Below are 27,325 nucleotides of genomic sequence, written 5' to 3'. Positions count from 1 at the left end.
GCAGTTAAAGTAGTGCACACTAGATGGCTCTACTCTTATCTGTAATTTTTTCTTTACGAATTCAAATGAAATATGATATGTAAGGTTCGGATAATGTAGTTGTATCAGAATAGGCTGTATAGGATAGGACCTTGACTTGCTTCAGACTAAGTAAACACTACCCCTTTCCACTAACTAAAACTCAACCGTAGCGGTCTTCAGCACAGTACACCTCGGGCTAGCGACTTTTACCCGCGGATGAGAGATGCAGTATCGTGCATACGTGCTGCTGGCGGGTATACTTTATCCCTCTCCCTTCTGCACGACAATGCATATTCCGATATCCTTACCAGTTACTCATTTCAGTGAGTGCTGACGACCAGTAAAGCTTACCTGCTGGGAAGAGCGCTCCTCATCCCCTAGCTAAAACATCAGCGAATTAACAGTACAGCCGATAGGAATTGAATATAGGTCGTCACTACTGTTGGATGGAGGACACGCGACAACTAGTTAATGGTTGTAAACAAAACGAACGGAGCAAGAATGCCTATCCTGATACAGCTACTTTATCCGAACTTTAATGATACGATAATATGTTAAGTATTATGCATTGCTTGCGTACTTTATTACTGTAATTACTGATTATTCTATTCGCAAAATAGTCTTATTAAATATGACGCGAGATTGTCATTGCCTTTGGGTAACAACACTCGCGCAAAATCAGGGCTGGGCATCGGGAGCGGATCCAGACTCTAAACGGGGACGCTTGATAATCACCCGTCACTGAATCAACGCTGCGCGGTGTTCGGCGGGGAAGAAATGGGATGAAGAGTAATCATATGGCTCCCCGTGAGAGAGTAGAATCCGCTCTTGCTGCCCAGCCCTGCGCTAAATAGTGCTGTGGAACTATGAACTTCTATGCGCAAACTTTTCTGCTTGCACATAAAATCTCATTTTAAGCTAAATTAACGGAAAACAGCCACCTTTCCAATGTTAACACGAAAACTATTGGTCTCATCACATCAAATTTACCGATATCCAGTGTCAAAATAATTTCCATGCTGTGTTCCAACGTGATTTCATTTCAGTCCTGTCTAGCCAATATAATAATAATAATAATAATAATAATAATAATAATAATAATAATAATACTTACTTACTTACAAATGGCTTTTAAGGAACCCGAAGGTTCATTGCCGCCCTCACATAAGCCCGCCAGCGGTCCCTATCCTGTGCAAGATTAATCCAGTCTCTATCATCATACCCCACCTCCCTCAAATCCATTTTAATATTATCCTCCCATCTACGTCTCGGCCTCCCTAAAGGTCTTTTTCCCTCCGGTCTCCCAACTAACACTCTATATGCATTTCTGGATTCGCCCATACGTGCTACATGCCCTGCCCATCTCAAACGTCTGGATTTAATGTTCCTAATTATGTCAGGTGAAGAATACAATGCGTGCAGTTCTGTGTTGTGTAACTTTCTCCATTCTCCTGTAACTTCATCCCGCTTAGCCCCAAATATTTTCCTTAGCACCTTATTCTCAAACACCCTGAACCTATGTTCCTCTCTCAGAGTGAGAGTCCAAGTTTCACAACCATACAGAAGAACCGGTAATATAACTGTTTTATAAATTCTAACTTTCAGATTTTTCGACAGCAGACTGGATGATAAGAGCTTCTCAACCGAATAATAACACGCATTTCCCATATTTATTCTGCGTTTAATTTCCTCCCGAGTGTCATTTATATTTGTTACTGTTGCTCCAAGATATTTGAATTTTTCCACCTCTTCGAAGGATAAATCTCCAATTTTTATATTTCCATTTCGTACAATATTCTGGTCACGAGACATAATCATATACTTTGATGATAATAATAATAATAATAATAATAATAATAATAATAATAATAATAATAACTGCCTCCCAAGGACTCAGTATACTCTCCTACATAAATTTTACAATATTAAATGTTAACATAAATTTTGTAGAAAGAAAATTAAAATAAACATATATGAATTATAAAGTGAAGGAAAAAAAAATTAAACAGAGTGAATATGATGACTCAGAACTTGGCAAGAGCGTTTCAAAACAAACTGATCTGTAAGATATTTAAATTTCTTATTCACTTTTCACTCACCTTGGGGTAAATTTCTAGGATCTCGAACGAGTTCTTGTACACGTAGTCCTGACCAGCCTTCAGAGGGCAGCTGGCTTTGGTTCCATCCGGTAAATAGATCTGGCCGCATGCACTAGTTCCGTCGACGCCAATGAATGGGAAAGGCACACCGATGATCTTGGCGTGTACATCGTTCTTGAGTGACGGTAAGTCAGTATCTGCAAATGAAGAATTAGTGTGCAGTATTACAGGAACGTGCAGTAATTGTGTAGAAAATGACAGCATCTAACACAATGATGTCAACGAGAGCGCAGACGTGCTCATAGCCCGTAAGGCACGCACCTGGTGAACACAAGGGTTGTACTATACATTGACGAAGAAGTCGTTCAGTAAATTTCACGCTGACTAGACTCTTGACTTCTTATGTAAGTGAAAAATGAGGTGATGCTCTTTGTTGGTTTGTGGAAATTATTTAGTTACAAAGACAAGCAGTGTCGAACGCCTGAAATTATTAGTTCATCTACAGATTGATATAATATTCAAATTAGTATGTTTTTATTGACTTTAAATAGTAGTAAATGTATGTGAAGATGTATTGTAAAGCTTCTTCCCCACAGCCTTGTATTTATGTTTACAGAATAAAGTACAAACAAAAGTATGTGTTACTCTCGTCACATGTCAGTTACGAGTTGTGTCTATAAATTGTCCAGATTTTCGTACATAAATTCTCAGTTTGACGATGTTTTTTTACCATTATGATATCCTTTGGTTAAGCCAAGAAAAAGTTCTGTCAAAGTATTTTGAATTGCGTAAATATTTAACAGAATTCATAATAGAAAAATAGAGACATTTCAGAAGTAGTTGACTGCACTGTGCATGGATCGAGAAACTTAACTTTCTCAAGGATATATTCGAGCATCTGAACGTTTTTAGTTTGAGATCGCAATGACAGAATTAATTAATTTGTGTCGACAGATATTGTTAAAAGCTTTCAGATGAAGATTTCATTGTGAATGTCACAGATCTCACAGCAAAAGTTTTATAATTCCAACGCCTTTAGTCATTGAACTCCTGTTCAACATTGTAAAATACTGCAATGTTTTAAAAAATCTCTGGGAAGAGTTTCATAGACGATTTAAAAATGTATTGACCTACTCCAGCCCGAGCTGGATTTGTTTTGTGATCCTTATTCATCAAACCCAGAAAATATATCAACACAGTTACAATTGAATACCTGAATTGACAAATATCCCAAGTCCAAAATTTACCGAATTCGACGTTTTACTTAACAATTGTGTTTTACATAGGCTATCATTCTGTAAAAAAGAATATCCTAAGTCCGACTACAAGTCTGTGTTTTTGGATCATACAAATATTTATTTCAATAGTCATAATGCAAGCCTATATAGTTTCTTTGCTGTCCTGAAAAATTTACTTCAGTGGACTTGGAATGTTAGCCAATTCAGGTCTTCCATTAGAAATTATTTTGCTGCAGGAAACATTTCACCGGACATAAGAAGGTTGAGGTCGGCAAAAATAGAAAGAAAAAATGCACTTCTGAATTACGCGAGAAGTCAGGAATTTAAATTTGTTTCTGGAAGTGTGATGATGCTCATATAAGTAGTACATGATTATGTAACAGTTACGTAACAATAATTAGGCTAATTGTAGGTCTCATTATGTAAAACTGCTTAAGTTGAAGAGAAGCTACGTTTATTATTTGTTATATCCTATTATTTTATAATTAATTGCACTTATTAGAGAGATACTCGCTGCAAAACATGCCTTTATTTCTTTTGTTTTTTTTTTGTATGAGCGTAACACATTATCTATTATTGAAGAGCAGTTTAATCCATCTTGCAATGGTAGGCCAATAGAGTTTATTTTCCTTACCCCTTCTTTTTCACCGCTACTGCCTGCAGAATAGATTCATTGCAACCCGTGCGCGCTTGGTAGCACGTACAGTCTTTCACGTGCTCTGACCTTGACATCCCTGATCTAACATGTGCTACTTTCCAATCACTCATGTCTTAAGTCACCCTGGGAAGAGTTACTGGTGGGGAACTTCGTAAAATGTTTCATTATTTCCTTTTAATTCCCTCTTTATTTGCAATTCTCTGTCTATAAACCAAAACTAACCTAAACTAATGTAAAAAAAAAAGAAATAAGTTCGTCTCAGAAAACAAATCCAACACAAAAAAACACGTAAAGATCTAAAATTATGCTGGGAAACCCAAACATAAACTAAACAAAAAGTCACGTAAACAGGCAAAAAGTATCCTGAGAAAGCCAAATTTAACCTTGACAAAAAAATCACGTAGGCCTACACAATCTAAATCCAGCCTGAGAAAACGAAAACAGAATGGTAATGTCGAAGAGTATCTGATCTCCCTCTCTGCCGCTTGCTGCCACGTTACATGACGCGCATTATAAATTGTTAAGCATATTTTCTGTGTTTCATACCAGGTTTGAATTTAAGCTCGAGATTGATGGTTGACTTCCTCTTCAGCTTGCAGGGAGGTCTCTCGCACGTACCGATGGTATAGTCATTCGAGCGTTCATGTGGTCCACCTGCAACAAACGAAGAAATTTTACAAAATATAGTAAGGGTCACATAAGAACAGTTCCTAAACAGCAAATATTGCCTTCTTGTCGGTGTTTCCAACTGTTACCAGATGTCACACGATCCTACGTACTAAATGGCTTATGTACTTACCGTACTTTATGTTGGAAGGTTATTCTAAACAATTCAATAATTTGTAATATATTCTCATAGGCAAACTATACGGGAAAGGGATCAACATGTCAAATATTTTGTCTGGCAATACGAAATTCATTGGTTTGACTAAAAAATTGACTCACGAAACCTAACCTAAAAATGTATTTTGTTTGACCACATGAAATTATTAGTACTAACTCCAAAAACTTACATGACTATAGTCTTGAATTATAACCACAACGCAACACATAAAATAACTATTCTGTATTAATATTAATACTGATATTAATTAATTATTAGTATGTTCAAATTTCACTAGGTTCCAGTAACAGGCTCAGAAATCTAGTACAATTTTAATTTCCTGGAACTCCAGTACCGACAAATATTGTCGATACTTGTCTCAGCTGCCAACATACCAGTTACAAAATCACTACCATTTGTAGTATTTGTCAGTATCGAAATTCGAAACGAAGTTGGCAAAAGAAAATTCAACCTGCAAACTAGAAAATCACCACAATCCACTAGCATATGTAGTAATGGGGGAACAATGGTTAGGTTTCACCCTTGGTGTATGATGAAGTAAGCTGATCCATGCTATGAATATAGGAACAGCATGAACAAAGCATTCTTGTTGTTACACTTAAGATATTTTGTAACGAGAAGAGTTTCCAGCGGCTGACTGTGGGTTTGAAAGTTGAGGAGGCCAAGACGTGACTGAGGAGAAGTTGTATTCCATGTAAAATGATGTAACATGTAATTAAAATTTAAAATTAGTACCGCTGAACTGAAAACTCCTCGATGACATTGTAGTCAGTCGTATTATCACTCAAGATAGAAATTCTAGTCATGGTCGGAGAGGAGTGTAGTAACACAGACTACGATCTTGTCGACATAATATAACATTACCTTCAGACACCTCCACGGATTTGCATCCTTCGGCCAGTCGGATGGACGTTTTTTACTACATATTCTATTAACTATGACTTTATTACTATCTCGTGAGAGAGAGTGTCTGCATTTCTTGAAAGACTGTACGGAGTCTGCGACTAGTGGAAGAGAGCCAAATGACAGCGCTCTCCTTCCCCTCTCCGGATTGAAAGTTAGAGCGGTGAAGTATTACCACAGTCCAATGTATACTTAGCGGCAAAAAGAATGGGCCGACTCTTGGTCAATAGAAATAGTTCTATCGCGCGATTCACTCGTGTAAACGTAACCACTGCAAGGCATTGCTGTGGTGTCTCTTCATTGAAAGTCGTCCGTCTGTAATGTAATAATACAATAAACTAGGGCAGTACTATCGTTGCTATTGGAGACAATTATCTCGTCGGAGAAAATGACATTTCTCCAATTGAAGTCCTGTCGGAGAGTAGCATACGCAGAATAACCTATGCGAACTAGGGCAATGAGTTATTGTTTCTGTGCCATCTTCAAGCGTAATGACGAGACAGAACGTTGTATTAACAGATAGCAGTATTGCTTGAACGAGAGAGTGAGGTTTCATTTTTATTAGAGTTTGGGCATATTCTAAGAGATATCGCCACATAATTATAGCTTTGTGAGACATGTGATGGCAAATTTGCAATTAAAAAAAAATTGGGGAAGATTCGAACCTTAAGCTACTACTATCAACTTGTTCAATAGACCAATGCCGCAACGACTTACGCTATTGTGACTGTTGATATCAGTTCGGCATAATATGTGTTTTCCTGTTCATATTTGCTCCGGTTGATTTTCTATTTATCAATTTTATTATTATTTCACTCTTCAAAGGCCCTGATGTATCTAGAATCAACCCGCCATTCGATTTTATTACATATTTTATACTCTTAAACAAAACAAATACAGAAAATTTAAATGGTTTAATTATGTGTTACCTGGTGAACTATGGCTTTGACGAGACGAGCATGCGCAATGTTATGTCTCTGGACCTTAGAAATTGTCGGTCGGCCCATTCTTTTTGCCGCTAAGTGTACAGTCACGAAGCTCAATACATAGTAAATATGCATCCATAGACAGTTGCTAACCACTAGGATCGTTTATATCGCCTCTTTACAGACAATACGAAATAGTACCGGTAGAGTCTATTGTTCCTAGCACCCTCACAACTCAAGCTTCGTGACTGTATATACTAGACTGTGGCATTACCTTCGTTAATGCCACGCATACTAAAGCACGTAGGCCAAATGTTTTCACCCTTTAAAATCCATCACTCCTAGCCAAAATTGACCATGCAGAAGAGAGATGACAAAAAGATATAGCTGCTGTTATAGATACAGCCTACTGATCAATCCAAACAAGATAATATTTTAATTTATGTATACTAATAATTTTAATGCAACAGTACAATAACTGTCTGTTTTGTTTATGTAACTGAGTGGATAGCTATTACTTTCAAGAAACAATTCCATTTCAATTTTTAAGAATATAAATGATTATGTACAGTAGTGGCAAAAAAACCGGACCGACCCTTGTAGCTGATTTCAGTGCCTTGTTCACTCCAGAGCACGATAGACTGGTAACTAAGATTTTCGAGGTTCGAATCCTGCCTGGGAAAGAAACTTTTTTTTGTTCCTTATTCAAATTTAATCCAAATACTTTTCGATTGCAGCGATATTTTACTACTTAATTAACTTATTAGTCCCAGAACATGAATTTTACCAGCAATGGAAAAGTATTGGGAATAAATTTGAATAAGGAACAAAAAAAAGTTTCCTTTCCAGGCAGGATTCGAACCATTAAAGTCTTAGTTACCAGTCTATCGTGCTCTGGAGTGAACAAGGCTCTGAAATCAGTTACAAAGGTCGGTCCGGTTTTTTGCCACTATTATACTACACTCACTACAGCTAGAGAGTTTCTTAAGATTTGAAGCCCGATGTCCTTGAGGGGGTAACTGTGTAGGCCAAAACGGTTGAAAAGATCAACTGAGAATCTTGTAATTGTTCCTCTTGCATCAAAAAGCAACCCAATCGTTTCCTAACTCTCGATGTTGTACGTGTGAAAAGTATGCACAACAGGGATCGTAATGGTGTTTCTTCTCCAGATTTACAACTTCTACTCGAGTGCCTTGGGAAACTTATACTATCCTTGTAAACGAGGGTAGGACAATGGTTGATTATTCAGAAAAGGCTTAGTTTAGCAATGAAGAAATCCAAACTACATCTCTTCGGAACTATTATATTATGTATTATGAAACCGACTGAATAATCAATAAAATTTTATTGTGCGTTGCTCCCAAGATAATACGATTATATTCTATATCCTGGAACCGGTTAGTTATATAATAGTGCCACTTCTGTTATTGCAAATAGTTTTGCATTTCTAGTTCTTGTCTTGTCCCTTCAAGGTTAAGACGATAATAATTGATCTTTCGTTAAACGAAATCATTTTCACCAAGGCTGTTTTCTATTAGATTCTCTACCTTACTTACTACGTCACTCCTGTTCGTATTTGTTTGAATTCTTTGTTTTCACGTGAACTTGAAACGAAACACAAGAGAGCTACTGAGGTTCTACAGGCTGCATCTACTCGTACTAGAATTTATTGTCATGTTCATGTCATTTGGAATGTTAAGGTTTCTAATTCTGAAGTCAACGTTAGATTTAAGTTCAATTTTTATATTTGAATAATGCTTTTCGCCAATAATATGCGACATTTATTGATATGCATGCCTCCTGTTTAGTATGTACGTATTTATTTACGCTACAATTGAGTATACACCCGGTGGCAGTGATATAAAGTATACAATAACAACATTACAATAATTATATTAATAAAATTTACAATAATAATAATTTTAATAATTTATTTATTTAATCTGCAATAAAAATAAAATAAACGTAAATTTAATTCTAACTATAAATAAATAAATAAATAAATAAATGCAATAAACCTAGGACTATAAAAAAAACTATACTATAATAACGTCCACTAGTATGCTATAATAACGCCTACTACTGCGTATATTCTGTGAACGCATAGAAATTGCTATCTCAAACTCTATAATCCGTCCGTCGAATCTCTAGAGCAGCCGTGGCGAAAATGTGACTCGCTCGCATATTGTGGCTCGCAATGGTAGCTATGCATTTCTCTTGCTTCCTACCTCTCCCAACCCCCACCCTCTCACTCACTGGAGTCAAACTCCGTTCCATTTGTATTTGTCTCTGACCTGCGAGTGGCGTATCGTCTCAATATCTCTCTCGAAACCATGTACCTCTACAAAAACGAAAGTTTCAAGTAGGATGGAAGGACGCATTTTTTTTGCTGCCAATATGATGAAAATATTACATGTATGATTTGTTCACAAGTATTACGAGCAAAACGATTGTATAACATTAAACGGCATTATACTACATGTCACTCACGAAACATTAAAAAGTATTATTATTATTATTATTATTATTATTATTATTATTATTATTATTATTATTATTATTATCATCATCATCATCTCTGTACGTCGATCCTTCTTCAGGAGATGTACGAATAATGCGGTTAGATCTTCAATTTAAACTCACAGATTTACAATGTGATGTTAAATGAAAGCTGGCTGTAAGGACTTAACAAATGTTGAACTTTTCAAAACTTTGCCAAGAAATAAATATCCGAAGCTTCGTTTTTTCGCTTGCTCTTTTGAAGCCATGTTCGGTACAACTTACGTTTGTGAAAAATTATTTTCTACAATGAAAATAGTAAAAATCGAATTTAGATCACGACTGACAAACATATACCTTCGTGATCAACTACGACTGGCAGTTAGTGACATAATTCCTGATTTTGAAACTCTGTTGCAGAGACATTCTGCAGACAGTTAATTTTAGGTTGTGATAATGTGTCCTATGTTTCCTTATTCATTTATTTCTTCATTACACATACTAAACTTTAATTTGTAACCTTATACTGTATAAAATTATATTTAAGTACTTGACGTAAGGAAAATGAAAATCCGTTAATAAGTCAGACTGTTGCTCCACTTCCCTTCGGGTGTCCGCCTCCCTCCATAGGTCTTATGCACGTTGCAGGTTACACAGTGGCTCGGTGCACGATCATATTTTCGCCACGGCTGTTCTAGTGTGCCAGTCACAAAAAAGCCTTCTGCGCAACTAGTCATGGCCGGTTGGAACCAACGAGCAGTCAGGGCGCGTGTCAGAGAGAACGTAACACGCTGTGTGAATTGTAGGTCTCTAACTAGGGAAAGGAAAGGGAGCGGACTTCGATCTCACTCGAGTGATATGCGCAAGTTTGCTCTAAATAATCCACGGAGAGATTATAGCACGTTGCATAAGCTATTTAAGACCGCATTCCTCTATACTGCACCAGGCTCTATCAAGGTCGGTGAAATTGAATATACTTATAAAGAAAAGTAGTGAATGTCACTACAGCAGACTGCTTTTCACGGAAAGGACAGAAGTTCGATCCCTGTTAAGCCGTGTAACACCTGCGGTGAACGAAAGTTTTGTAGGGTAGATCACCTTGCAAGTCAGAGTGCGGGGCCAGATTCTGAGCCAGTATAGGAAATGGGAGTCAGAAATTGTCTTGTCCTTAGGATAGAGAGATGCAGTATTAACTTGCTTTGTACTGTATGATGTAGACAGTATATGCAGTATTGATTCAGAAAATTTCAAAAGTGATAGAGGCATGTTCCTGAACAAAAATAAATAAACAAAATCAACAAAAACAATAACAATAAATACGTAAACGAATAAATAAATGACTAAATAAATAAGAAAACGATTAAATAAACAAATGACTGACTAAATAAAAAAGTAAACGACTAAATAAATGAGTAAGCGACTAAATAAATGAGTAAGCGACTAAAATAAATAAATGACTAAATTAATAAGTAAACAAGTAAATTACTAAATAAATAAATTACTATGGGCCGTATTCATAGACATTCTTAGCGCGGGCTTCCGGTGGATGATCAGCGAACTAACGTTTTTCGTATTCATAAACCAGTGTTAGCGATATAATATGATATGAATCCTGTACAAGTAACCAGTCGATAGCCGGGGCTAGTTTAGCACGCTCGTAGCGCGGGCTAGCGAAATGTCTATGCATAGCACCCTAAATGACTGAATAAATAGACTAAATAACTAAACAAATAAGTAAACGACTAAATGAATAAATGATAAATGACTAATTAAGTAAACGACTAAATAAATGACGAAACGACTGCGTAAATAAATTACTAAATACGTATACGGCTAAATAAATAAATCACTAAATAAATACATAAATAAACCACTAAAAATAATAAACCACTAAATAAATAAACCACTAAATAAATAAATAAATAAACCACTAAATAAATAAATAAGTCACGAAATAAATAAATAAACCTTTAAAATAAATGAATAAATCAGTAAAATAAATAAATAAATCACTAAATGATCCGTTCAGAGCAGAAATGGTGTAAGTCAAGAATGGGTAATGAGGTTTAAAGTAAGGATTATGTAAAATACAGAGCAAAGTACCAATTAATATTCAATTTATTTAAAACTATTAGTAGTCAGTGGATAGCAAGGAGGACATATTAATTGCTACTTTGCGCTGTATTTTACAGAATTTTTACTTTAAACCTCATTACCCAATTTTGACTTACACCACTTTTGCTCTGAACGGCTCAAATGAATAAATCATCATCATCATCATCATCATCATCTTCCTAACAAGTATTAGGCCAAGTGGCCTGGTACGGTCTCAAACTAGAACTTTTAGTCCATCTCTTCTTTGGACGGCCTAGAGATCTTTTGCCATATGGATGGTAATGAAACAGTGCTTTTGGAATTCTGCATCGATTCATTCGTTCGAGATGACCCTTCCACTGAAGTTGATATTTGCTGATGAACTGTATAATGGGTTCTATTTGAAGTTCTTGCATTATGTCCTCATTTTTTTATGATCCCAACGAGTATATCCAGCTGTTGCTCTCATAAACCTCATCTCACTTGCTGTTATTCTACTCACATCTTTATTCTTCACAGTCCACGCTTCACTACCATAGCTTAATACTGGCTGTGCTAAGGTTTTATACAAGCCTATTCTTGTGTGTCTTTGTACTAGTGAAGGTTTCATGATTTTAAATGAATAAATAAACCACCAAATAAATAAATATACCACCAAATAAATAAGTAAACCTCTAAATAAATAAGTAAACCTCTAAATAAATAAGTAAACCTCTAAATAAATAAGTAAACCTCTAAATAAATAAGTAAATGACTAAATACGTAAACGACTAAAATTAATCGTATGATAATTTGATACTGAATATTGTAACACATGGCAATGCTTAGTAAAATTAAGTTTGTCTCTGTGGTAGCTATCATTTCAGGAAAACTTTGAATTTTTTCCATTTTTTTTAAATCTGAACAGGTAATTAAATTTTAGTATATCTTAGACACACCTTGTTGTTTAAATGTATTCGTTGGCCACCCATTAAAAATTTCACAAAAAGAAGAAGAAAAAGCCAACAAATAGGACTATGTAACGAATTCTTACTTTATCAATTAAGTTTTTCTTTGTGAATAGTGTAACGGCTCCCTGGATGGGTTACAATACATGGACACTCGGAAGTACGCAGACTACCTATTTGGAAACACTGCTGCAAGGAGCAACGCGATCTTCCATTTTCCATTTCTTCAAGTGAACACGAATCTAGTTTTTAACTGAAAGTTATGATTATGAGTTTCAAGTGACATTTATCAGTGACTTCATTAGCCTATAACCCTACATAGTTTCCACATTGCTCAAAATTAAATATCAGTTTTTCGAAGAATAAATTCTGGTACCCAAATCTCAAGAAGAATAGGCTACTTTATACCCTTTTTTGGACAAAGGCCATGATGGTAAATCCTAGTGTGAATTACGAATTACTCTATTACATATTTTACTGATACATAAAACAGAGAGCCATTTTTAATGCTATACTCTCACATCGGTTTTACGAGCCTGGATGCTACTTTTCTTTCTAACTTTTTCTTCGTTTATGTACGTATTTTATAATTTTATAAATCTACGTATTTTGTAACATAACTTTACTGAAAATATTAAACTACCAACTATCAAGATTACTATTAACTGTATTATAAGATAGATTAAAAATGATGATCTGTATGATCTGTCAAGATGTGAAGTCTCTACCGTTGACGATCCATATAGGCCTACAGTTATAGAAACTGAAGTATCTCGAGAAAAACCACACATTTCCAACTTTTTCCTGAACCTCCTCCTTCTGACGAAAATTCAACCTGTGCCACCGGTTTGAATATGCATTCGACTAACAGCTACGTGAGTTCATATTAAATGCGGACACTGAAATGAGATAGCTTGTGAAAGTGCTCGACTGTTTTTGTGTAGCAATTGCGCTGTTTTTAGCCCCTAAGCAACAGCGTGTTTGTTTTGAAAGCTCTACGAATACTATGCATTCATTACAGAATTGCCTGTGGCGACTTACAGAAACAAGCTGTGATGTCATCTGAAAGGCCAATGTTGTGCATACTGGCAGAGACAAATCAGTGGCGGCTAATTCTAATGTACTGATGTGCTATATAGTACATAACTAAATCTCGAAAATTAATTTTGTTTAACAATGATGGACTACAGAACGGTCTGTAAATAGCTCAGCGTTATTCCTTGCCCAAAATTAAGTCAAAAATATTTGCCAAATTATTATTATTATTATTATTATTATTATTATTATTATTATTATTATTATTATTATTTTACTTTTCACTGTCTTCACATATTTGTTACCCATTGGAATTTGAAATAGATCCATTGTACTGTGCACTGCAGTCGAAAGTTATGTATTTGTTATATAATCTAAAAAGAATATTTTCTTTTCCCTCTAATAAAGGTTGATCTAATCTAATCTAACCGATACAAAAGAGAAAAATGGAATTTACTTATTTGAAAATAAATTACGCAATTTGAACACTAACTTTAGACTATGATCCATATTGGATTATGGTAGACTATGGACTATGATTTAAATTTCAACAAATAATTAAGTAAATTTAGTAAAGAGTTGAGCAAAAAAAAAAACAGTTTCGAATTCGTGAACTTCAGTTTTTAATTATTCAAGAGCAAATGATCCCCACAGGCTTCTACTTTTTAGTGTCCTAACTAGAGACCGGCACAATATGAAGAAATTTTGTCAAAATGTGACAAATGAAATAAATATTTCAATGTTAAAATATTTTTGTTCCTTAAACCATTTGAAGCAGGTTTACATTATTTAGTCCTTCAAAATAACCTCTAGAAATTAAGGGCGTATTCATAGACATTCTTAGCGCGCGCTTCCGGTGGATGATCAGCGAACTAACGTTTTTCGTATTCATAAACCAGTGTTAGCTATATGATATGATATGAATTCTGTACAAGTAACCAGTTGATAGCCGGGGCTACTTTAACACGCTCGTAGCGCGGGCTAGCGAAATGTCTACGAATAGCACCCTAATAGTTTTGTCTATATTTAATATACTTCCAAATAAAATACAAAAAAAATCTGCAAAATTAAACAATTTTTCAATATCAAATTCTTACCGGAATGCAAGAACTAGGTAATTCAATTTTTTACACTGCAGAGAATATATTATTATTATTATTATTATTATTATTATTATTATTATTATTATTATTATTACGTAGAGTGTTAGTTGGGAGGTCGGAGGGAAAAAGAACTTTGTGGAGGCCTAGACGTAGATGGGAAGATAATATTAAAATGGATTTCAGGGAGGTGGGGTATGATGATAGAGACTGGATTAATCTTGCTCAGGATAGGGACCAATGGGGGGCTTATGTGAGAGCGACAATGAACCTCCGGGTTCCTTAAAAGCCACTAAGTAAGTATTATTATTATTATTATTATTATTATTATTATTATTATTATTATTATTATTATTATTTCTACAGTGAGGGACAGAATTGCTGAGCGGGCGAAAATGTTTCAAGATGTGTAGAGCGGTTCATAAGAGACTATAGTTTTAATTCCTTCTCAGCATAGATATGTAATACAGTGGATTCCGCTTAATAGGACCACGTTGGGACCATGCGTTTTGGCCCAATAATGCGGCTAGTCCTCTTAACCGAATTTAGATACATACTGTACTCAGTATATTGACAACGATCGAGAAAGAGAGACTAACAACGCCCGCAAAGCCGAAAACCCGCACGACAATGTTGTATTACGTCGCGTCCTTGAAGTAAAGACCGGTTGTGAGTGTTCCGAGACTCGATATCGAAGTCAAGCAGCCTTGAATCGCCACAGTTGTTTATACCCGACTGAACTTTTATCTACTTCGGCAACTGTTATATATGTATAAACAATCAAGTAGCCTATTTGAAACATCATCTCTATCTTTCAGTGTATAATAATCCGTTTCCCAGTCTTTATTTAATTACTAGGCCCGTACTGAAAGGCTAGGAATTTTCTTTTCATATGTTTAAGATCAAGTGTGGAATCTCAAGTAAAAAGATATTAACGTTATGTTTTATGTTTCTTAGAAATGAAAAGTTATTTGAGAATTATTTTTTTCTCTTTATGTAACCATAGGTAATATCATATAATAGAACCAGAACATTTTGATAACTAAGATACTGTTCTGTTTTGTCTTTTTGTCTCATATAGACATTTGTAATGTTATTTATTTCAATGATGTATGTTATTCAAAGTTACAAAATTTTTCCACGCCAACCAAATGCTATTTCGAGAAAGATGAGCGAGACTCGAAGCGCACGAGAATGACGAGTCGAGACTCGAAAGACAAATGCAGCGAACACAGCGAGCGAGAGCGGCAGTTAGTTTTGTTCATCTCTGATGGTGTCCCTGTTAAGTACAGATTTACAGATTTTGCCTTAAGGATTAAGGCAGCCTCTTCCACGTCGAGAGTACTCTCTCTCTCTCTCTGTCTCAATGTATTGATATTTCTTTCAAATTAAAAAAATCAATATATAAAGCAGTAAATATAATAATTATTTAGGTTTTCAGATACTAAGATCCAATATACATTTTTTTTAGGTTCAACAGAATTCATATATACGACCCCTATGATCATGATTAGGAGTTCAGAAGCAAGGAAAAAATAGGTAAAAACCTACAAATCCGGCCCCTAAATATAATATTCAGATCCATTATGTTACTCTTTTTGTACAGCCTAATATGAAGGAATCCCACATCTCCAATGTAATCGAGTCACACTCCACAGGTTAATAACCATGCTTTAGAAAACTAAAGACTGTGAAGTTGACGTTATTGAAACAATGTGAACGTTTGTGAAGCAGAGTATACGAAAAAGAAAAGTATACAATCTGCTTTGCACTGTATTCTTTTCCATAACTTGTAGAACTCGTCCGAAACCCAATGAGACTTCCGTCAAGTTAGTAAGGACTACCGTTTTCCGGAATGTGGTAACATCCGAGTTCTACCTGTGCAGTCACTCATAAGCTTCCCGAGGCCACATTTAACAAGTTCTACGTAGCAGAGAGGTGAAAGCCCGACCTCGTTTCCCGCTGATTGATGCAGCGCTTCAAGTGGAGACAGTCTGTATCTTAATGGTTGGCAACGAGAGCTTTAACATAGCTCTCCTTCTCTTAGACAGAGGAATGCTAACGCTTTGTGTGCGTCTGGCGCCAAACTAGTAGACGATCTTGTTACCATAAGTAATATGCCCTCCTCTTCTGTCAGTCTTTGAGTTAAAAACATGAAAAATAACGGAAAAATAATTTGGGATGGAAGACAACCCATTACGCTAGATAATGCCCATTATATTCTTGAAGCTCTTTCCTTTTAAAGTTTTGAGTGCCACTCAAAATGTTCTCAAAATAATGGCATTCGTTGACGATGAACCGATTAGAGCTAAAATAATAACACAGAAATAATATAATAGAACAATTCAGCAGTTTAAAATACGAGTATTTGGGATATTACTAACGTTCGTACAAAAATAGACAGGTTCAGACAATTCTTTGCTTTTAAAAGAACTTGAGTGAACGAAGTCAGCCGCGAAACAGTCATAAATTTCATAAAGTGATTGTCATTTCATTATTTATTGACCTAGAAAAGGCATACGATAGTATGTCATTAAACGATCATGGGAGATTCTATGTAATACTAAAATAAATAAACAACTATTAAGCAATTATACTATAGTTCCAGTATATTTGATGGTCCTCTCGATACCAAAGTTTTACGTCAAGGTTGTTGCTATTCACGAACTTCATTCAAAATTTATATTCAAAACTCTATGAAAACATGCAATAGGAACAAAGTAGTATAAAAGTATTTGAGAGAGTACTGTGTACACATTATTGTTAGCAGACAATCTATTAGTGATAGCCAATGATTAATGATTTAACATAATTGTATGAAGTGAAAATTGAAAAAAAAGAGTAGTCTACAACAACTGGAGGACTAAAAATCAGTATTGATAAAACTACTTACATAGTCTTCGAATATGATTAGTGTAATATGTTAGTCAGCGATGTATGGAATCCTACCCCGTTATCTCCTGGCTTAGTTGCCTCATAATACATAATTGGTGTCACTTACGAGGTTCAAACCTGTTTTCCGACAGTTTACAGATGGTCTTTGGTAATGAAGAATTAATCATTTTAAGTTAGAAGAAACTGGAGAATTATTGATAAAAGTATATCGATTGCTACGAAGTAATACCTCGGTATCTGTAAATTTACATGTGAATAAAAAAAGTTTTAAAATTAATTTTTCTCAAAATTGAAAAGTTTTTATACGTGTTTCTGCTTTACAAGACCTTTTACTCGAGGACAATATATCAGTTAACTGCCAAATTTTATAAACATAATAGTGATGTAGTTAACCTAAATAATAATGTACGAGTAGTTAAACTAAATACTCGTATTTTTGTAGGTACGAAGTACCACTTCTTAGCCATCAATATGAGCAACTGAAGTTTCTAAGAATGTTTTTAGTTATTATTTAACGATACTCATCAACTATTAGATTATTTGGCGTCGATGGAATTTATGACAGCGAGATGGTAGGGCCTATTTGGAGAGATAAGGCCGACGATTCGCTATAGATTACCCGACATTCGCTCTATAGTTGGGGTAAACCTCGGGAAAAACCAAGTAAATAATTAGCCCAAGCGGAAATCGAACCAATGCCTAAGGGCGACTCCCGGATCAGTATGCGAAAGCCCTGCTGTGTGAGCTACGCCGATGCCAATATCTAGGAGGAAAAACCCACAAAAATAGTCGGCTTAAAGCAGAAATTTTAAAGAAATAATAGTCAGAGGAAGGTCAGTGATAAGGTTAAATGGGGTCTTATAGACAAACATACTTTTAAAACAATAGAAATAAATATTATTTGTATCTTAATCATTAGTTACAAATGTGACAACCAATGGAGTAGAATTCTGGATATTAAATACAAAATTAAAATCTTAAACATTGCATAAAAATACGAAATTAGGATGTTAAGATAAGTATGGGTTATCAAAATTCTGTAATTAACTATATCCATATTAAACAATTAAATTGGCATGCCATCTTCGAAGGATGGAGAATGAAAGACTTCCAAGGCAGATATCGATATGGATAGCCCTACAGCAAAGGGGAAGATGAAAACCATGGGTTACATAGATGGAGGAAATTAGTGAAGAAATGTAACAAAGGTTTAGAAAGAGGAGGCTGGGAAAATAGAGAAATGGAGAGGAAGAATTTAGGCACAGAAAGATGATAGAGCAATGCAAACTTGTTTATAAAAATGAAGATTCGAATATATGCGGGTGAGAAAACTGGGTTCTAATGTAGGAATATAAGTGAGAAATCTGGTTCTTGGAAGCAGTGGCACAATACAAGTTGCAGGACGAAAGGAGAAACAAGTTAAGTAATGAAATGCAAACAGCTTACATTACAATTCAGAAATGCAGCCAAATTGGCGGGATATTTAATCGAGAAGCATGACTCCCTATTAACCGCCAAAAATAGCAACAATAAAACCGAAGGAAAGCTACGTTTTCCGACTGATTTCAACTGAGCAGGTCAATTAGGCCCAATGGCCCAATCCTTTGGATATGATTGTGATATCAAAAACTATAAGAACAATAGTAACTTAAAATCCTCGTTATGAACTCGATCCTTGATCTTAATTATTAGCTGAAGGTTCAACAGGTTTTCACCATCATAGTATATGTAAAGCACAAATAATTTTCTTCCTACCCGCGGGAAATTCACTCTAGCGGACAAGAACGCTGTGATTCCCGCCACTCGAAAGCAGTAACAGGCGCACGGGCGAACATCACAAACTAATTATCACACTGAAGTAGTTATGAAGTAGTCTGGCGTCAAAAACATGTTGTACAACATCGAAATTCAAAGTGTGTGAGAATTGGACAACAATTTTTGCATGGTGTTCCCTTTTAGGACCACAGTTTTTTTTTCATAAAGCGTAAATCTACAACATAGACCTATAAGCTTTTCTTTCCTTTCGGAATGTCATGCTAGGATTTTATCGCCTTTCAAAGTCAATCGCCTTCGGCCTTCTATAGTTTTTACTGGCAGCTGGAGTCTAGTACGTCATTCTTCTTTTTAGTATTAAGTCTTATTAAATTTAAGGTTTCTTACACATATTTACAAATAGTCACCTACGCAAGAACAATATTGCACAAATGTGTGGAGAAAAAATTAAGACACTCTTATTCAATTATAGAGATGTATCTAGCATTCTTCAGGCATCTAAATTATTACTTTTTAAATTTCTGGTTGGTGTAAAACTTGACGTTATATGAAAACAGTAGGCCTGTCATTGACAAGATGCTAAAAAATTTCTAGCGTGACATTCAATTTGGTTTTGCATAGTATGCATTCCATTTTGAATGCTTTCTCCACTGTCACACTAACATGACCTGCCCACTAAGCACTTGTGGGAAGACTATCTACTGTTAACTTCGAAAAGTATGACATCGGGGAATCATCAACATATTAGTTATCTTCTTCTTGACCTCATTTCAGCTTCTTCCCTCCGTCTATCTCTCAACTTCGGTGGCAAGGCTCAGTTTATATCTGTCAAACATGTTTATGGGTATTTTATGCCTCCAATCAATAATTATTTTCTTTTTATGTGTTCTGTAGGGAGTATGGTAGACCTCTGCGGTTTTGCAGTTACCATCCAAGGTTCTGGAGTTCAAACCCGGCCGACAGCAATGGATTTTAAAGGACAATAAAATCCTTATGGCCGCGTGCGTCAACTCGGTTAAAACTGTCACTTAGTTAAGCATCTACCTCGGCTAAGGTCCGGAGTTATAAATACGGTTAATCTAAAGATTATGTTGAACCTAAGTTAAACCTAATCGTGAGTTTAACTCAACGCACCGTATTACAGATTCTCGGTTAAGTTAAACTGTAGTGGATTAAGATTGGTGTTACTGCTAGGAAATAAAAGGCGACGATCGTTGCTACTGTTTTATGCTAAAATGGCCGACACTCATGGAGAATCTTCATTGAGAAACATGTTTGTTTTTCGATAACAGAGGGAATATCATAAAAAAACTGTAGAGAACCAATACCGCCTAATTATGTATGCTTGTCAGGCTTAACCTCAAATAGTTTCTCAATGCCGGCTACAAACGTCGAACAGGAGGTTATATATAACCGGCCATATTTGAGCGGTTAAAGGAAATAATTAGTGCTTAGTAATAAAACAAAATGCCAGTCGGATAATTTCGAAGACAAAATATTTTTGGATTACTTGGATCGGGATAATGTTGAGCGTGAAGTTGTGTTAGTGGAATGAGAATTCTTACGACAAATTAGGCGAGAAATAATTTCAGGCGATATGATGTTTATCGAAATATACCGTGTTATTTCTGTTGCAACAGATGGATCATTTGGAATATCCCACAGAACCAATCCTATTTATCCTATGAACCGGCTGATTATACCATTACAATTCTTTACAATGGTTTTTAAACATTTTAAGAGTGAAATACTGCACAGATGAGTAGAGTCACTAGAGTACGAATGATTCATGGTGCAAACAACGTAGTATCATCACTTGGTTTCCTCTTTTCCTACATCGTAGGTTTAACGAATTGAATTTATGAATCGATATATTACTGCACAGTTATCTGGTATAACTGGGATCCTGGATTGTATACACATTCGTATTAATCTTCTGGTGGTTTATGTGTCATTCTTTTCTTTTACACAGGGGCGTACGCAAGGGGGGTGTTACCGGGTTTGAACACCTCTCCCCTTGAATTTTATATATTATAAAATGTCTTACCTAACCTGTACAAGTAACTATTGACTAAATAGGCCTATATATATATATATATATATATATATATATATATATATATATATATATATATAATTTTTGTGCAAGTGTAATAATGGCAAGCATTTATTATACAAAATTAAACAGAAGGTAAAATTTGTTAAAAATTGGATGGCTATGAAAAAATTACGTTTCGAATATTTTATACGGATATTCAGTCGCGGACTGTTTTTTGCATCATCCACTGCAGACGAATATCACGAAAAAGATTTCATAACGACACAGAATTCCAATGGTCAGGTGATCGTTTAAGGCCAAGAAACTGGTCCATCTCTACCTATCCACCTACCAGGATAAATTTCGAGGTACTCGCAAGCAAGAAGACTAAAATATCCCGAGCTCCATCATGCAGACCTCGACACATATCCATTGAAATGTGTGCAAAAAAAAAATGCGGTAGGTTTGATTACTTTCACTGATCACGTGAATTTGTTGGCTGTTACGAATCTGAATATTTCAACGTGTTATATTATATGAGTTATTTTAATAAATATTTCAATTTAATTTGTATTTAAGATTGTATTGACCTTTATTTAGGTCATATTGCACTTCTCAGCTTGTTAATATGATCAAATCGACCTGGCTGGTGCAGTAGGTAGAGTGTTGGCCTTCTGTGCCCGAGGTTGCGGTTTCGATCACTGCCTAGGTCGATGGCATTTAAGTATGCTTAAATGCGATACGCTGACATCAGTAGATTTACTGGCGTGTAAAAGAACTCCTGCGGGACAAAATTCCGGTACACCAGCGACGCTGATAAGTACAACCTCGGCAGTTGCAAGTTTCGTGAAATAAAACAATCTAATTTAACATAATATTGAAGTTCACTTAAGTTAAAGTGCGTGTATCATTAAATGTTTATGGTTAATACTTGTCTGACGTAAGTTTACCACGGCAAGAATGCACTAATGGCTTGAAAACTTTGAGTGACCAGCTGCTATGTACATTAATACGGGTTTTATAGAAAGCTAACAGTTTCTTATTTACATTTAAAGCAAGGTCATCAGAAATGCATCAAGGCATCGATTATAGTTGAAATAGCGACTTATGTTCACATAATATTGTAATCATGTCAACATGTTGACATGAAATGAAAAGATCTAGAAGCAGAAAACTGCATATACAGAATGATTAAAAAGGTTATCCTGAAACTAAAGGAGCTTACAGAGCGTTCGAATACAAGAATTCTACATTAGGAACTCATGATCTAGACAAGGCACGGGCATAACAGGGGGGAGGTAAGAAATGATCCTTCCACAATATTTCGGACGCGTTTACAATACACGAACTTTGCTTCTCTTCCGCTTAGGGGTGTACAAAAGTAATGATAATAAGGTATGCCATTACGTTAAACATTTCAAATCAAGAATCGGTGGAGCGGAGAAAAATTCTCGCCGGCACCGGAATTCGAACCCGGGTTTTCAGCTCTACGTGCTGACGCTCTATCCACTAAGCCACACCGTATTCCAATTCCGATGCCGGATTGCATGCTCTCAGTTTAAGCTTCACCTCTTAGCTTTTCCTTCAGTGGCCAACCCTCATGCACTGTGTCACAGATGTGTGACAGTGGCACAATGTCCAACACACTAACGTGCAGAGGTGCACTCATTACGAGTGACTAAGTGGCCGGGATCCGATGGAATGAGCGCAGTCTTAAATCACTAAGTGATTATATACACATATCATATTAATCATATTATAGCGAGTAATTCTGTGTGACTCCCAAGCTGCAATATCCGCCATCACCAACAACTCTAACCATCCACCTTGTCCTGATACACACGAATGCAGAAAAATAATTAGGAACCTTACTGACCAAAACAAAAAAGTGGTCCTGCAGTGGATACCATCCCATTGTGGTATCCCCGGGAATGAAATAGTTGATTCTCTTGCAAAAAAGACACTAAAATCCTGCCGTATGTTTGTGAAGTACCCTACAGTCGAGCATCAACCATCATACGACAGAAGGATATGATTGCTTGGGTAAACATCTATGCCGCATTGGTTTACCCCGGAATCCTAACTGCCCACTCTGCAACCAGAACATCGTAATGGACTCAGACCATCTAATGGATTGTCCCAATCTGTCCTCCACAACACTGGTAGAGAAGTATTGGGAAGCAAGAGAGAAGATGATGGCCATCCAAACATAAAATTTGTTACTCTTCCTTTCATGTTCTATATCTATTTATGTACTCTTCTCACTGTTTGTTTGTTTATTTGTATATTTGTTTACTTGTTTCTATGAATATTGCATGTTGCCATTATCACGGCTAGAGATAAACTCTACAGCCCTGCATTAAATAAATAAAAAATATTATAGCGATGTACCGAAATACATATATTTCCATGCAGGATTGATGAAGAATCGGTCTCTTCACATACTCTGTGACAGTGAGCATTGTACACAATCAGATATTTCGTCCTGGGCTCAAATAGGCTGGGACTAGAGGAAATAAGGAAAACAGGTCCGAAAGTAATCTCGGCCTTCCAAGAGGCTTCAGAATTCGGGTAAACTTTGCCATCTAAGTGCCCTACGTGCGAGGGACTGAAACACTCGACACATACCAATTCATTCCAGGGTTCCAATTCGAAATATGTTACATTTCGACCGTTATGTAAGAGCCTCCAATTAGAACACAAGGTTTTGAATCATCCGATAGAAAGAGATGAGCTAATTCCAAAGGAGGATAGAAACAATCTTTCCTTTAATATCTACATTCTGTTTATTTCTATTATTGTATTTGTATTCCTGGTGTTGTGGAAGAGAAGGCCTGATGGCCTTAACTACACCAGAATAAATAAATAAATAAATAAATAAATAAATAAAATAAATAAATAAATAAATTACTTTTTTAACATGTACATCTGAAAAACGGACTCCAGTTCTAGTCAGCCTGTGCAACTTCGGTCAAGAAGAGTTGGCCTATGGTTGATAAAAAGTCTGAATGCATTCATAACGCTTACTGATACAGATTAAGTCGAGTGACGTAACTGTTCATACATTCGCTGTAATAATTTCATCATTGTATTAATAAAAAAAATACAACCGTTCTTCTGGTAAATCTAAAGTCTCCTATATTTGAACTTTACCAACAAAAATGTTGCTTTCAAGTCCATATACGAGTATTTTAAAGCCTTCTTGTTTTCTTAATTTTATTAGGCTTGGAACTGTGAGATTAACAGTAAAATGAGATATTTCGAGTAATAATTCGGAAATATCATCTGTGTACGTTGCAAAGATTTTAAATCTTGTTCTGTCTAAATATAAGCAATTTTTCAACAACAAAAAATGGAAAGCAACATACGGAAGTAAATGTCGAAAAAGCCAAGTATATGATTGTGTCTCATGGCCAGAATATTGTACGAAATGAAATTATAAAAACTAAAATGTATTCTTTAAAAGATGGAAAAATTCAAATACATTGAACCAACAGTAACAAATGTAAATGACACTCGAGGGGATACTAAACGCAGAATAAATATGGAAAATGCTTGCTATCATTCAATTGAGAAGCTCTTGTCATCCAGTCTCCTTTAAAAAACCCTGGAAGTTAGAATTTATAAAACAGTTATATTACCGATTGTCCTGCGTGATTGTGAAACTTAGACTTTCACTTTGGGAGAGGAACAGAGGTTAACGGTGCTCGAGAATAAGGTGCTTAGGAAAATTTAAGGCTAAGAAGGATAAAGTTACAAGAGAATGAAGTTACACAACGCGAAACTGCATGCATTGTATAATTCACTTAACATAATTAGGAACATTAAAAGCAGAGGTTTGAGATGGGCAGGGCATGTACGTATGGAAAAATCCAGAACTGCATATAGTATTAGTTGGAAGACCTGAGGGGGAAAAAGACCTATGGGGAGGACGGGACGTAAATGGGAGGATAATATTAAAATGGACTTCAGGGAGTTGGGATATGATTCTAGTGTCTGCATTATTTTCATCAGGATAGGTACCGATGGCGGGCTTATGTAAGGCGGTAATGAACCTCCGTGTTCTCTAAAAACCATTTGTAATTAACTTACGAAATATGTCATATTTACGTTCTCGTTGAGAAAACTAAAGGTTATGGCTGTCAATCTACATTGACACTTACAATATTAAATTAGTTTTCGAAATGATGTAAATACTATAATTTTTTCCCGATTTTACGACAAAATTTTCTCTTCGCTGGTAAAGAGTTTTACACTCGTCAAGATTTCAAATTTTTAAACTATTTTCTATTTGAAATTTTTATCTTTACTACATATTTTTCCATCGAAGTTTCCATGTATTATATTCTTTTAATATAGTTTATCTTTTTTCATATTAATGACTGTTTTTACCTTGAGATCTTGTGACCTTCATCATTAATTACGGTCAACTTTTTGTACCGTGAAGGATTCTTCTAGAATAGTCATTACAACTATCGTCTATCTTGTAGGATTAGTTTAGATTGTGCAGATTTCGTTCCGAGAAGTTGTTCTTGCAAAAAAAGCTAAGATTACTATTATATAAACAGTCTCTTACGTCAACACACAAAGGCCAGTTTTTACAGCCGCAACATCAACAAAAGCAACAATTAAGATCAGAAAATCTCGCCACATTCCTCAAGGAATCTTAACATTTGGAAAGTTAATTAAGAGATTGTATCTTCTTGCATATACTTATTTTCATTTTATCGAGTAAAACATCTCTTGAAACTATATCCTGTAAAGGTTGAAAATATGGAAGACTAATAATACATAACATGTTTTTACCTTAGGTATCTTGTACTGCTGCAAGAATAGAATCATCGTTTCGTTCATGTTACTAGACAGAGACCTGGCAGATCCTTGCTGACAACAGTGTCCGTTTGTGTGTCTTTATGTCCGTTCGTCTACATTTTTTCATATTCGAACAACGATTTTCGAAAACAAATTCTAATAATTCACATACATACAATAATACACTAATACTATACAAAGGAAACAAACGACAGATCCAAAACCTACATCAACACATAAACAAAATACACCCAAAGCTACACTACACATTAGAAATTGAAAACAACAAATCCATAAATTTTCTAGACATCACAATAACAAAAGTAGACAACAAACACACATTCAAAGTATACAGAAAATCCACAACAACAATAACAACAACACACATACACAACACATCCAACTACTCAACATACCAATGAACCAACAGGATTACAAAGAAGAGCTACACACAAACACATAGCACAAGAAAACGGATACAACCCTAACATGATAGACAACATAATACGTAAGACAAAACATAATCACAAAAAACATAAGAATAGAACACAAACACAAGAACACAAAAAATATATCACACTAACATACGAAAACAAAAACACACACAAAATTTCAACCTCATTCAAGAAATTAAATTACAACATCGCATACAGACCAAATAACACTCCACAAAAACATCTCAACACACAAACAACACAAACAAACAAATACAACCACACAGGCGTATACAAACTCAAATGTAACACCTGCAACTACTTCTACATAGGACGGACAGACAGACAGATCATTTCAAACACGTTACAAAGAACACATCACAGTCATAACAAAATTACAGAACACCTCCACATACGCAGAACACATCACAAATGCTAACCACACCTACAGAGACATCAACACTGACATGGAAATACTACACATCCAACCAAAAAGCCAGAAACTAAACACACTAGAACAATATGAAACATACAGACACACAAAAACACACCCCAACGAAATTCTCAACACAAAACTCAATTTCAGAACGCACACACTCTTTGACTCTACATTATACTACACGAACACACCCTCACAGGAAACAAAACAAGAGGCGCCAAGACCAACAACGACCAGTTCTGAGGATGACCCAAAAAAAGGTCGAAACATGTAAACCAGGTACGATAGAATTTAACACAAGAAAGTTACATAGTACATATTCCGAAACTAATAATTCAATTTGATTATCAAGAAACCTTTCGTACATAATGCATCCTGATTATCATTCTTTTCACTCTAATAAGCAAAAGGACATGTTATATGCTCACAACATGTGAACAGGCACTTTTGACGCTGGACATCAGCTATGCTTAATCTTAGGCTTAAAAATATTCTAACAGAGCAATCTTTTGTTCAACATTATACATAAATATATAGCATGTACATGGAGTGATAATAAAGTATATATCT

At 35.5% G+C, this 27,325-nt stretch overlaps 1 protein-coding gene across 1 annotated transcript in view; it reads right to left on the bottom strand.

The window, feature by feature from the left end:
• LOC138704765 (ecdysteroid-regulated 16 kDa protein-like) overlaps positions 1-27,325 on the bottom strand; it is a 56,858-nt gene that overhangs the window by 3,291 nt on the left and 26,242 nt on the right. Inside the window, exons 2-3 of the mRNA XM_069832977.1 lie at positions 4,563-4,670; positions 2,121-2,317 (exon numbers count right to left, since the gene is read on the bottom strand). Of these exons, the coding sequence (XP_069689078.1) occupies positions 2,121-2,317; positions 4,563-4,670 (305 nt within the window). The remainder of the gene's footprint in view (positions 1-2,120; positions 2,318-4,562; positions 4,671-27,325) is intronic.

Source organism: Periplaneta americana, chromosome 8 (genome assembly GCF_040183065.1).
Source record: "Periplaneta americana isolate PAMFEO1 chromosome 8, P.americana_PAMFEO1_priV1, whole genome shotgun sequence".
In the NCBI taxonomy this organism is placed as follows: Eukaryota; Metazoa; Arthropoda; class Insecta; order Blattodea; family Blattidae; genus Periplaneta; species Periplaneta americana.
The sequence above is the reverse complement of the archived record's forward strand: the minus strand, read 5'-3'. Positions and strand labels throughout refer to the sequence as shown.